General features: G+C 48.0%; 1 protein-coding gene across 1 annotated transcript; it reads right to left on the bottom strand.

The window, feature by feature from the left end:
- Positions 1-1,701: 1,701 nt before the first annotated feature.
- On the bottom strand, positions 1,702-4,426 carry LOC125535827 (cytochrome P450 709B2). The gene is made up of 5 exons (XM_048698898.2): positions 3,993-4,426; positions 3,484-3,707; positions 2,989-3,239; positions 2,497-2,875; positions 1,702-2,346 (listed from the first exon to the last, which is right to left on the bottom strand). Exons 1-5 carry the CDS (start codon positions 4,258-4,260, stop codon positions 1,915-1,917), a joined length of 1,554 nt encoding a protein of 517 aa, XP_048554855.2. The 5' UTR covers positions 4,261-4,426; the 3' UTR covers positions 1,702-1,914.
- Between the last annotated feature and the right edge of the window lie 9,886 nt (positions 4,427-14,312).

Below are 14,312 nucleotides of genomic sequence, written 5' to 3'. Positions count from 1 at the left end.
CCTCCTCGCGGAGAAGTGCTTTCAACCTCAACTCGGCCTCCACTTTAGACTCCAGCTCGGAAGTATCTAAAATAAAGGTTTCAGCTTTTAACTCAAGGGAATGAATAAGCATAAGGAGTCTTTCCTTCTCAGCCTTATATATCCCATTCGTGTGCTTAGCCCATCCACGAAGGAACCTTCGAAGATGACGAATCTTGCACTGCCACCGCTCAATGGGTGACCTTCCCCCCGAGTCTTTAGCCCACTCTCTAGCTAACAACTCAATAAACCCTTCTCTTTCAAACCAGGCAAGTTCGAAGGAAAAAATATTCTTATTACCCATATGAGTTTGAGCTCCAGAGTCGACTAGTAACGGTGTGTGATCCGAGATACCTCGTGTCAATGCCTGCACCGTTACCAGAGGAAACTTCTGTTCCCAATCGACGCTCGCCAAAACACGATCGAGCTTCTCAAAAGTCGGAACCGGTAGCGAGTTTGCCCAAGTGAATTTCCTACCTGAAAGCTCTATCTCTCTGAGATCCAAGCTTTCTATGATAGTATTGAACATAAACGACCATCTGCCGTCAAAGTTGTCATTATTCTTTTCCTCCTTTCTTCGAATAATGTTAAAATCCCCACCCACTAAGACGGGTAGTTGCTCGTTACCGCAAACACGGACCAAATCAGCCAAGAAATCTGGCTTGAGATCTGGTTGCGCAGCCCCATAGACTGCCACCAAAACCCAATCAAACCCATCCGCTTTAGTTCTGACCCGAAACTTTACCGCAAACTCACCCAGCACCACACTCCGAACCTCCAACGTTTCACACTTAACCCCAAGTAAAACCCCACCGGATCTTCCTCGAGGTGGGAGACAGTGCCAGTCAAAATCAACCCCCCAGATAAGGTACTAAGAAATTGTGGAGAAAAATTACCTCGTCCAGTCTCGGACAAAGCAATAAAGTCTAAATGATGTTCAAGAGAAGCCTCTGCTAGAAACCGTCTTTTAGCCAAGTCCTTAAGACCTCTGCTGTTCCAAAAGATGCCTCTCATATTTCATCATGAAATTTTTTAGAGGTACGGATCCTAGCACTTCTACGCACAGCCGACACAGGATAAACCTTCTGTTTCCAGGTCCGTTTCGGCTTAACGCGAATATCAGAGGGTTCGGCACGTTCGGAATGATCCTGAATCACCAAAGACTCATCCTCAAGGTTAGAAGTTTCAGGGAGGCCATACCCATTCTCCTCCTCCGCCTCCTGTACCGCAGGATCAAAGTCAGCACACAAACCATCTAGAACTCTAACCCCAAGCGCATCAATCTCCGATTCATTCATCGGCCTAACCGCCGCCATGTTACGAATCAAATCTAACGCTCGTTCAGCTTTCAAATCTAGCATATCATTAACAGATTTAGAAAGTATGACTGTTGTATGACTTTGTACGATCTTGTGTGAACAATTAATAAAGTGGCTACATGCATCGTCCAGATGCAGAGGCGGGGTCCTCCTCCTTTTCTAAAAAAACCCCCATAAACTGGCTTTCAAATTCTACGACCCTTTTGGAATCTTGGCTTTCGCTCGTGTGGGGGAAATGGCTTACGGTTACACAATCGCGCATGAGAAAGCTATGGCTGGGAGGGAATTCAAGAGTCTTTGCCAGCAAACCATCCACAACGGTGCAAGTGGCGCAGCAGGTGTCTGAGTAGATTCAGCTTAGGGATAAAGGCAAGGCAGGAGGCATATATTATCGAAAATTAGACTATCCATGCAAACAGACGGGTGGTCAAGCCACATGCAATATATTTTCTTGTAATCGTACTACTTTTCCAACCTTAATTTGGAAAAGAATATATACACTGCGTGCACTATAAGCACCACATGCAGAAAATTCAGAAGTTCTGTACTGCAACATTCAGAACCAGCCGGTTCCATTTCATATATCCAGCAGCTTCATAACGACGGGGAGGCCAAACTTAGGCTGCAGAGTGAGGAAATCCGCAGGAGCGTGGACATAGCTCGGGGAGAGAGCGAACGAGAACTTCTGCAGAACCGTCACCATCACGGATTTGGCTTCGAGCATCGCAAAGTTCTGGCCGATGCACGCCCTCGGCCCGATCGAGAACGCCAGCAGGGCGTGTGGAACCTTCGCCGCTCTGGCGACCCCGTTCGCGAATCTCATCGGGTTGAACTGATCCGCATCCTCACCCCAGACCTTTTTATCCCGGTGCATGAATGGGGCGCCTATGACAACTGCATGGTCCTTGGGGATTGTTATGGCTCCGACCACCATGTCAGTTATGGTCTTCCTCTGCATGAAAAGAGCAGGGCCGTAGAGCCTCAGGGCTTCATGGAGGACCATCATCATCTGCAACACATGTCATGTTCTAGTTAGCTGTACATGTATTGAAATTTTCATTGCATGCATGAGCGTCGAATGATCCTATATTTTAATGCACAAAGCAATTTCTCAAGACATGATCATCAAATCAAGATAAGGGTTGGTTTTTGATCTTGCCTCTTTCAGTTTGCCGAGGTTGTCGCCGGTGGGGTTACCCTTTCCAACCTCCCTCAAGACCTCCTCCCGTAGCCTCTCCTGCCACTCTGGGTACACACTGAGCAAGAACACTGTCCAGGTGAGCAGAAGCGATGTCGTTTCGTAACCGGCGAAGAAGAATGTTTTGCACTCGTGTAGGATCTCCTCCATGCTCAAGCTTAGCTGCTCCTGCTTGCCCCCTTGCACTGTCGTAGTGCAGCCCTCAAACATCAAACCAAGTAGGTCATTTCCATATCCGCTCCCCTTCGACGCTAACCGCGAGTTTATGACACGCATGAGCGTGCTTCGAAGCTTCTTTTCAAGCATCCACTTCCTCCTATTCCTTTTTGTGGGCAGATAGCTAATCTCAAAAGAACATACGGAGTTAAGTGAGCCAAATGGATGTGCATTCGAGGAAATGAACTTCTCATCCTGCAGGATTATGCAAATGAAAGCATACGGGGTACGTATTACCTGAATCCTGGTATCTGCACATTAAGTAAACTGGATATGGCGATTGACTGGAGCTCTTTCTGGGCATGGAAGGCTTCCATTCCTAATTTGTAGCTACTTCCGAAGGCTGTGTGGGATATGATATCTGCTGTTAACCCTTGGACTGCTTTGTCGAATTCCACTAGGATTTCTCTATTTGTGTTCTTGCATGCCTGATCTTCAAACACACTGAACGTGCGTTGGGCACAAGACACCATCGTTTCCGTCATCGCCTACATTGAAGGTGAAAAACAATATGAGTAGTAATTGCATAGAAAAGTAAACCATGCCTATTTTGTATTTTCATTCACTGATTTGATTCGTTTTTTTGGAAAGGTCACTGGTTTGACACTCTGTATATGATCATTCCTATCTCTATCCGTACAAGGTGGACAGATATTCATACTAGAATTCAGCTTGCATCACGCTTGCTGTGGAGTACAATTTTTTATGTGGTTAAGGCATAATATCAATTACCTTTATCTTATCCATTGCAAAAGCAGGGTTGATGACCCTGCGATGGCGCACCCAATCCACACCGTTCACCAACACCAGGCCCTTGCCGAGCAATTCCAACACGTTCGGGTGCGCGTCGTTCTTCGGAAAGTGTCCGGATTTGCTTGAAAGGATCTGCCTAACCAACTCGTAGTCAAAGACACAGATCCGGGGCTTGGCACCAAACCAGAACAGAAATGGCTCTCCTGTGTAGTGTATACCATTCACACATATCACACATGTGCAGGTATGCATATTATCATCCGTATCATCAACTATATATAGTACTTCACATAATATCCATGTTGCTACTAGAATACAGTAGTAGATCATAACTGCACAGGATCAACAGTGAGCTTACAGGTAACTAAAATCCATGTCGCCTGTAGTAACAAATTGACCAAAACAGCAACAGAGGAGCGTTGAGCAAAATCAATTACCAGCAGAATCTCGTACTACCATATTCGCAAAAAAAGAGAAGAATCTCGTACCATACTGTGCCCTCCACTTGAGGAAGTGCGGCGCGACCCTGGGGAGGTAGTTGTGGTCGTGGACGTCGAGCACCACGTCGGCCGTCTCCGCCTTCATCCGCCTCACCTCCTCGTTGGAGCCCTTGAGGAACCTGTATGGGGGGCCATGGATCCCTTGCGCCCTGTGCCTCCTGGCTATGGCGTAGGGCCTCCACACGAGGTGCTCCCATGCCCACGAGACGGCCAGCACCAGGAGAGCGGCCAGCGGAAGGGCGGCGAAAGAGGCCATGGTGGAGACCGGAGAAGACGGAGACGGCGAGCGCCAGCAGAGCTTCGCAGCTCCTTTTTTTTTGCACTTCTCGCCCCCTCTGCAGTTTCTTTTTCTGGAGCACAGCTCTCGGAATGATTGAGGAGTGTGGCTGTGGGAGAGCTACGTGCTAGTAGTGGTCGACGCCAGTACGCTTGCTCACGCCAGTCGGCTGGCCGCTGGCGTTTCTTAGAAAGGGGCATGCGGTGCATTATTCAGAAAAAAGTCTCAGATTGCAGAGTTTGACATATATCCAGGTTGGGGTCTTCTGTAGTCGTGCAGTACGGTGGCTTTCACGTGGGACCCGACCCATGTGTCACTTGATTTGCATTGCGGTAAGCTTCACCTAGATGGCTAGATGCCTAGACACTTCTGTTTCGGTACACTCTTAAACACATAAGGGTTGAGATTCCCCCATACCCCTTTGTTGCCAGGGACACGATTGTTTTATATAAAAAAAGTAACCCTGCGCGTCCACGCTGATACCCCGCGCGCCTGTGTATACGCGGCTGCGGGACGAGCCGAGCCGCTTGGCAGCCGTGAGGACGCGAGCCGAGCCGAGCAGTTAGCATCCATGGGCCCAGTATGTCAGGTGCAGGGCATGTTTTCTTTAAAAAGTCGGCGTTGACCGGTGGGGGCGTACGTGTGGACGTGGTGCGGACGGCCATATCGTCGTGCAATTAACTGCTTTGCAGTAATTGCGGCGTGCATGCAGGCGCCGACTGCTCGCGGCTGATCTCCTGCCGCCCGCCCGCTGCCCTTGTAGTCCGTGCCCTCCACTGCCGCGCGTGCGGCCACCAGGCGCCTGCGCCAGCCTTCCGCCTCGGGCCGGCAGTTGACGCGACCGGTCGGGTGCTGCCGCTGCGGCGACCGCCCGCCCGTCTTCAGACGCCACCGACGCATCGCCTGCCGCGCCTGCCGTCCTCGCGCCCTCCCACGCCACCGCTGCCGCGCCCAGACGCCACCGATGCCTTGCCTGCCTTGCCTGCCGCGCCTTCACACGCCACCGCTGCCGCGCGTGTCGCCAGCCGCCCGCGTTGGGCCGTCCGCCTCTCCCTCGTGGCGCGCGCCGCCGATGGCTCGCCCGCCCACCTTCCTCCCCCGTCGTCTATAAAAGGCCGCGCCAGCCCTCTCCACGTCGTGCCATCTCCCTCGCCCGCCCATCTCCCTCTTCCTCTCCTCGCCGGCAATGTCTTCCAGCGACTCCGACGAGGGCGCGTGGCCGGGCGGCGTCTGGCCGCTGAGCCTCACCATCGGCGACACGGAGGATCTGGCCCGGTACCGCCGGCAGCCAAGGTGCCGGGGCCATGGCGGATCGGGGCGGACGACATCCCCACCATGGGACTGCCGCCGACAAGGGAGCAGCTCTGCGCCTTCCCTGACGGCCGGTACAACCGGAGGGCCCGCCGCCGGTTCTGGCGCGGGAGGAACTTCGACATCGTCTTCGGCGCGTTCAGGGACGCGGCGGCCGGCCTTCCCGTCGGGGACATTACCGGCGAGGCCGACACTTCCCGTGGTCGCCGCCGCCACGGCCCACCTCCAGCCGCCCCAACTGCCCCGGCACAGCAGGCGCCCCCTGCCCCGGCGCTGGTTGAGATCCCGCCGGCGCAGGCCGCCCTCACGCAAGACGGAGACCCCGACGACACGCCGGGGCTACTTGCGGTGCTGGCCCGGTTGGCAGAGGAGGCGACGACGGCGGCCACTCGTGAGGAACGAGAGCGGCTGGCGGCCATAGCGGCGGTGCAGGAGCAGCAGGCGCGGGAAGACAACTGGTGGGACTTCAGCGATGACGACGGCGGCGGCGGTGACAACAGCGAAGTAGAGGCCGGCGGTATGGCGCCGGTCGTCAACCTCACCGGCGCCAGCGACGACGAGTAGTCTAGTTTTAGGGTTTATATTTAAATTTAGGTCTAAGTTATGTAAGAGCAGTGCTCGATTATGTTTAGGGTTATGTAAAATATTTTGAATTATGAATGAACTCGGAATGGTTTATCTGAAAAAAAATCCGTATGTTTAATTTGATGTTAGTCGTGCAACTTCAAAAAATAAACGGAAACATGCACTTTAACATTACGAGACGATAATCGACACACAAATTGTAGAAAAATCAGTCGCAAAACACATGCATGGGGCCTTCGCTCATATCCGAACGGTCTCCGAAGAACTTGTCATGCATGGACACTAAAAACATATTGCGTCACGTCCGGGGTGTGGTATGTGGTGTTTTCATCGAAAAAATTATAAAAAAATATTAAAGCGATAAAAAAGCCATAAAACTTTTCATGCATCATAGTGATGATGGTGGAACACTAAAAAATGTGGGTTCATTTGAAGGCTGTCAAAAAAACTCCTTTTGGACAAGGTCTTCGGCCCTGCCCGAACGGTCTCCGGAGAAGGAGGTAAATTTTTCGACATATTTGGAATGACCTCAAAGTTTGCAAGTGAGTTGATATGGCCAACCCAACAGTCAATCAAAGAATTGAACATATTTGGACATAAAAAACATGTTGCGTCACGGCCGGGGTGTGGTATGTGGTGTTTTCACCGAAAAAATTATAGAAATTTCATAAAATGAAAAAAGTCACAAAACTTATCATGCATCCTAGTGATGATGGTGGAACACTATGGAAAAAATTTGAGTTCATTTCAAGGATGTCGAAAAAAATCTCATTTCGGACAGGGCCTTCGGTCGCCCGAACGGTCTCCGGAGAAGGAGGTCAATTTTTTGACATATTCGGAATGAACTCAAATTTTGCAAGTGAGTTGGTCTGGCTAACCCCACAGTCAATCCAAGAATTGAACATATTTAAACATCAAAAACATGTTGCGTCATGTCAGGACCAGCTTTCCAATAAAACATTTATTGAAAAGCCGACCCTTGTATTGACCAGTATAGAAGAATCCTCCTTACTGGCAGACAAATCCTTGATATAGAAATCCAGAAGTAATAAATATTATACAAGGTTGCGCTGAGACTGCTCAACAATTTTATTACAAGCACGCCGATATTACACATAAGGGCGGATATGAAACAAAGGAGTATGGTGGCATAACTACTGACTCGTAATAAAAGTGATGGTGGATATGTCACAGTGTAGTGGGTGACATGACTCCAAAAACTTACAACTCATCAAGCACCGGAGTGAGGCTTGATGATTTTATTTGGGTAGCGGAAGCGTATATAATACAAGTGACTAACTCCAGGACCGCACGGGACTGACTGGGACTCCTCTAGGCATCGGACTCGCTATCGAACTCTTCATCCATAAGATCGCCTTCGTCAACATCTGGGCAAATCAACAAGCCAGGTGAGTACTTTGAATGTACTCGCAAGATAGTTTGGACATAAGATATAACAAATGCAAACATGATGCACATGAGCAGATTAGTAATGCACACTCAGGTAATAAATTTGCACTGCACGATAAATAAAAAGAAGTCAGGCGATAGTCCTCCCGAAATCCAAATAAAATAGCTGAAGACCGATCGGGTGTCTGAAGCGACGCCTCGAAAGGTAAAAATAAATTAACATGCCGCAGTCGGGCGTCAGGGCGACACCACATAAAGGGCTTATACTGAAACGTAAATGACAATACGTGCCACAGTCGGATGTCTAAGCGACATCTCGAAAAGGGCTTATAATGAAAGTAAATAATCAGGATGCCACAGTCGGACGTCTGAGCGACATCACATAAAGGGCTTATATCAAAAGTAAATAACAAGGATGCCACAGTCGGACGTCTGAGCGACATCACATAAAGGGCTTATATCAAAATTAAATAACAAGAATGCCACAGTCGGACGTCTGAGCGACATCACATAAAGGGCTTATATCACAAGTAAATAACAAGAATGCCACAGTCGGACGTCTGAGCGACATCACATAAAGGGCTTATATCAAAAGTAAATAATAAGAATGCCATAGTCGGACGTCTGAGCGACATCACATAAAGGGCTTATATCAAAAGTAAATAACAAGAATGCCGCAGTCGGACATCTGCGCGACATCACATAAAGGGCTTATATTTCGTCATTCGAATTTAAGTAGCTCATGAATTTAAATCATCCCAAGGAAATACTTAGTACATAATAATAAACTGGTTAGTCCATCCACCGGAATAACATTCAACCGGGTTTACCATTCTCGGTTTCATGCTCATTCTCGGAGACTGTCACTGAGACGGATACTGAGACAGACACGGAGACTGGCACTGATATGTTGATCAAGGTCCTTGGCCATGGACACGGTTACTCGAATGGTTATGACTCTGCAGAGTTTGCACTGTTAATCCATAACCAACGGATTTCAGTAGTCACAAAGGACTAGTTCCGTTTACGGTATTTTAGAAGAAATACATCTAACTAGTACACACCCATTCCACATTCTGCTGCCAGGGATCACCCTAGGCAACGTTCAAGAAAAACTCTGAGACGGGGAGGCTACAACCTCGAATAGCACAGGATCAAATATATATTCGCACGCTCTAAGGGGTGCCCCCCTCTCGGTCCCAACCGGAAACACCCATGCCCCCTGACCGGATGACGGGCTTTAATCGAGGGCCATGGAACCCTCATCACGACCCCTCTATTTGGTGTGTACAAGGAGAGAGGTTTGCAACTTACTAAACTGCATTCTTTGCAGAAAACATGTGGTAGCACGGACGGGGACGAACGGGAACAAGACTTGATCCATGTTAACACTGGAGTTACATGGTTGACATAAGACTGGCATGCTTCAACATTACCAGCTTACAACCTATCATGCCACCACATGATGAGGTTATCTCACCATCATATGAACACATCAAACTTCGAAGCTCACCTATAGCTTTCGTTACATGCAATATAACATTCACAATATGCTTATATAAACATGCCATGAGAAAACTACTCAAGCAAACATGCAAAACACTCATCATATCAAAGGCTCAAACATGCTTGCCTGGTTCGGAGTTGTCGGGGTCTAGCTCGGCGAAGTTTGCGGTTTCGTCACCTCCTTCGGTATCTACGGTATAAAAGAAATTGGATACTAATGTAAATACCGTGTGTGCATAAAATTGTTTTCAATTTTTTTCAAATAAATATGATAAAAACTAGACAGAAAAATAAAGATGACAGAAAAAGAATCAACTCAAAATCATCTTTTGTTTAAAAGTTATAAAGGTTTTAGTCCAGGGACTAATCTGTTATAAACAGAAAACTATCCAGGGGCTAGTTTATAAAAACAGAAAACGTTTCAGGTAGAAATACGCCAACCCAAAAGGGAAAGCGTACTTTGCCCGAAGGCGTTTTCAGAAAACGGTTTGAATAAGAGAGGAGAGGCTGACGAGGGGGTCCCACCCATCAGGTTTGAATTTCAAAACAGAGTCCACCGGCGCCCGAGGCTTGTGGTGGTCGCCGGCATTGATCCACGACGAGGTAGGGGAAACGGAGAGTACCTATGGGTTCACGGAGCTCTTCCGCGTCTGTGGGTGGTGGAGTTGGTCGTCGGCAAGCGAGCACCACGTCGACGACGGCCTCCACTCCGGCGGACGGTGGTTCGGGCAGTGGTGGATTTCGTCGAGGAGGGCTGCAGACGCCAAATTGAGGCTAGGGTCAGAAGAGTGGGAGCACTAGGAGGCTACTGGCAAGGTTTGGGAGGCGGGGTGCCCTTACCGGAGAGAATCGTGCCAGAGCCCGAAGCGGATCGGGGCGGCCGGAGTCGGGGAAGGCCTCCTCAAGGTCCTCCTAGTGGCTGGGCGCGGCTCTGGTGAGGTGGAGGGGTGGTGCTGGGTCAAAGGCGAGCTCGGGGCCTCCTTTTATAGCCGGCCCGAGGCGGTTGCCGAGAACGGGATAACGCCGGCGAGCGATTACGGCAGTGTTCGGGCTGGAGGTTGGTCCACTGGTTCCGTTCAAGGGCTAAACTTGGTATGACTTGGGTGATATTCCAAGCTCTCGACGGAACGGCCTCACGGGCACATCGGTGGCAGGGAGCGCGCTCTGTGCTTTCCAGGCCACGACGACGGCTCTATAGCACGTACAGGGGAGGGGACGGCCACGCGGAGGTGCCTGGTGGTGTGGGCGGTGCTGGACGGCGCCGTTCCATGCTGCGCCTCTCTAGCAGCCGCAGCGAGTGTTGCTGCCGCCGCTCACGGGGGCGATGCACCTCTGCCAGCTCACCGCCGACGCTCACAACCGTCCAGGCAACCATGCGGCGCGATGGATAAGAAAGGGTAGCAGTGAGCAAGGCGCCAACGCGCGCACTGGCGAGATCGACGCCAAGTTCTGAAGAAAACAACACTGACGACTGAACCAAAACACTGAAACTCTGAATTTTGACAGGAACAGTGCACGCCAACTGTTCGACGAAATGATTTAGGCACGCGAATTTTTTTCTGGAGCTGGGACTTGGTGAGGTGGTCTCTTGATGCATCTAGGGGCTGCCTGATTTATCTCAGATTTTTAGGAAGAGAAAAAGAATGAATTTCACCAAAAAAAGCAAATCTGGTCCAAACTTGCAGCAAGCAAAATTTGAAAAATTTGAACTGTGGACCAGTGGATCTTGATGGATCTAGGTTGAGGGTACTAAGGACTAGCCAGAGAAGTTTATTTGGGATCAAGAGTCAAAGAAAATTAGGTAGTTCCTTTGTAAACCACCATAGTCCAAATAAATGATAGAAAATGATTTTGAGGTTAAGATAAATAGAAATACAATTTAAAAGAGGTTGAAACTTGCTGGAATTGGATGCTTGGCTTGATCCAAAGTATGGAGGTGGGTTTTGGAAGAAAATATTTTAAATAGGTCATGGCAAGAGGGCATTGTTTGAATGGGGAAGAATAAATCCAAAATTTAGGAATTCTTTTTATTAAAAATAAATTGTAAAGACCTTCCAACCTTATTTGTGTTGAGCCAATATAAGATGAAAAACCCTCAAGACTGAAGATCAAGATTTGGATGAACCCAAAAAAAATACTTGTCATAAGAGATTTTTTTTGAAAAGGAGAGTCTTTTAGAAAATTTTTAAATAACCTCCTTCAAATCAAATAAAGAATTTGATAAAACCAAATCAAAATTTTTGGAGTGTTACAACACCTACCCCCTTAGGAAAAATCTCGTTCCCGAGATTTTAGCTGATCCTCAAATAGGTGTGGGTATTCTGCCCGAAGGAAATCCTCTCTTTCCCATGTTGCTTCATCCTCGGTGTGATTGCTCCACTGAACCTTTAAAAACTTAATTGTTTTCTGACGGGTCCTTCTTTCAGACTCTTCCAATATTTTTATTGGACGTTCCGCGTAGGTGAGGTCTGGTTTCATGTCAATGTTCTCGTGAGATACATGTTTTTCCGGATTGCTTACACATTTCCTCAACTGTGAGACGTGGAACACGACGTGGACATCTGACAGTTCTTTGGGTAGGTATAGCTGGTAGGCCACTGTGCCTCTTCGTGCAACCACACAAAAGGGTCCGATAAATCGTGGTGCCAGCTTTCCTTTAACTTTGAATCGTTGTAGGCCCCTCATAGGAGATACTTGCAGGTACACATATTCACCGGGTTCAAAACTGACCTCACGATGTTTTTGATCGTAGTAACTCTTTTGTCGGCTCTGGGCTGTCTTGAGTCGATCTCTGATTAGTCTAACTTTCTCCTCAGCTTCCTTGAGCATGTCTGGGCCGAAGATACGGCTGTCTCCTGTTTCTGACCAGTTTAATGGGGTACGACATCGTCGCCCATACAAGGCTTCAAAAGGTGCCATTTGTAGTCTGGCTTGGTAACTGTTGTTGTATGCGAACTCGGCATACGACAAGCTTTCTTCCCAACTGGTTCCATAGGTGAGAACACATGCTCTTAGCATGTCCTCTAGAATTTGGTTCACACGTTCAATTTGTCCTCCGGTCTGGGGGTGGTATGCTGTACTGAATACTAGCTGAGTCCCCGGAGCTTGTTGTAACTGATCCCAAAATTTAGAGACGAATTGAGTACCTCTGTCGGATATTATAGTCTTTAGAATTCCATGCAGACAAACTATACGGGAGAGATAAAGCTTGGCAAGCTTCTGAGTGGTGTGGGTTGTCTTTACTGGGATGAAATGTGCCACCTCAGTTAATCTATCCGTGATGACCCATATGGCATCATTCCCGTGTCGTGACCGAGGTAGTCCGACAATAAAATCCATTCCAATTTCGTCCCATTTCCACTTAGGTATCCTGTTTGGTTGTAATAGTCCTGCTGGTTTTTGGTGCTCGACTTTAATGCGCTGACATGAATCACAACATGCAATGAATGTGGCTATATCCCTCTTCATGCCGTGCCACCAAAATTTCCTGAATGTCCTTGTACATTTTGGTTCCTCCAGAGTGGATTGAATATGGAGTGGTGTGGCCTTCGGCTAGAATTTGCTGTTTGAGGTTCGCTATATTTGGTACGCAAAGTCTGTCTCCGTACCATAATATTCCCTTATCGTCTATGACGAATTCTAAAGCCTTGCCCAGACTCACTTTCTTTTTATGCCTTCGATGCTGGGGTGTCCAGGCTGAGCCTTCTTAATTTGTTCCATTAGGGTGGGCTGTATTTCCAAATTTGACACATTGCCTTCAGTGACCATCACCAAGTTAAGTTTGGCGAACTCCTGCTGAAATTCAGGTCTCAAGTTCTGTAGGCTATCGTTACCCGAGCTGGGGTTTCGACTAAGAGCATCTGCCACTACATTTGCCTTTCCTGGATGGTAGTGAATGCCAACATCATAATCTTTCACTAATTCCAACCAGCGCCTTTGCCGCAAATTGAGTTCTGGCTGTGTGAAAATATATTTGAGACTTTTATGTTCCGTATATATTTCACAACGATTTCCAAGCAAAAAGTGTCTCCACTCCTTGAGTGCATGAATGACCGCTGCCAATTCCAGGTCATGAGTAGGATAATTTTCTTCATGCTTTCGTAGTTGCCTGGAAGCGCATGCGACTACCTTGCCTTCTTGCATTAGTACGCATCCGAGGCCCTTCCGGGATGCGTCACAATATACTTCAAAACTTTTGTGTATGTCTAGTACAACCAATACTGGTGTTGTTGTTAACTTCCTTTTGAGTTCTTGGAAACTTTTCTCGCAAGCTTCAGTCCATACAAATTTCTTATCCTTCTTGAGTAACCGTGTCATTGGTTTTGCTATGGTGGAAAACCCCTCAATAAACCTTCGGCAATATCCAGCCATCCCTAGGAAACTTCATACATCTGTTACGTTGTGAAAGTGCGTTATATCGACTAGAGGGGGGGTGAATAGGCGATTTTTATGAAAGTCTTCAAAACGTGAGAGTTATGAAGACAAACAGTGAAGATTATGCCTATTACTATGCAGCGGAAGTTAGATTACACTAGGCCAGCCATGGTCATGTATTCAATAGAGTGAAAGCACAATGACAAACAGCTTCAGTGTAATAAGGATCAGGTAGGAAGAAGTTATGAAGCCGAACAGATCATACATTCATGTTGTGAAGACAAAAGATAAATCAAGCATGCAATAGCTTCACAATGAATAACTGTAAGTGAAGGGAAGTGAAGATGAAACCAGTGACACGTTGAAGACAATGATTTGTTGGACCAGTTCCAGTTGCTGTGACAACTGTACGTCTGGTTGGAGCGGCTAGGTATTTAAACCAAAGGACACACAGTCCCGGACACCCAGTCAAGGACACTTAGTCCAAGACACCCAGTCCTCACCGTTTTCTCCTTGAGCTAAGGTCACACAGACCTCGCTCAATCACTCAGGTAAGTCTTCAAGGTAGACTCCCAAACCTTCACAGACTTCGTTCACTGGCAATCCACAATTTCTCTTGGATGCTCAGAACGCGACGCCTAACCGTCTGGAGGATGCACAGTCCTCAAGTGTAATAAGTCTTCAAATCACACAGACACGAAGACTTAAGTGATGCCCAATTTACTCTGGCTCTGGGTGGTTAGGGCTTTTCTCCTCACTAGGAATTTTTCTCTCAAAGGCTTCGAGGTGGGTTGCTCTCAAACGACAAAAGCCGTGCACTAAAATCTGAGCAGCCAACCGTTTAT

The sequence above is a fragment of the Triticum urartu genome, chromosome 2A (assembly GCF_056163025.1).
Source record: "Triticum urartu cultivar PI428250 chromosome 2A, HENAU_Tu73, whole genome shotgun sequence".
NCBI lineage: Eukaryota > Viridiplantae > Streptophyta > Magnoliopsida > Poales > Poaceae > Triticum > Triticum urartu.
Note: the sequence above shows the minus strand (reverse complement) of the source record. Positions and strands in the feature narration are given on the sequence as shown.

What these genes read in the sequence shown, in the direction of transcription:
- LOC125535827 (XM_048698898.2), bottom strand. Translation starts at nt 4,260, where the DNA reads ATGGCCTCTTTCGCCGCCCTTCCGCTGGCCGCTCTCCTGGTGCTGGCC. An exon ending in GTGCAGATACCAGGATTCAG is followed by an intron (nt 2,876 to 2,988) that starts GTAATACGTACC and finishes TTTTGAGATTAG; the next exon opens with CTATCTGCCCACAAAAAGGA. An exon ending in ACCTCGGCAAACTGAAAGAG is followed by an intron (nt 2,347 to 2,496) that starts GCAAGATCAAAA and finishes CATGTGTTGCAG; the next exon opens with ATGATGATGGTCCTCCATGA.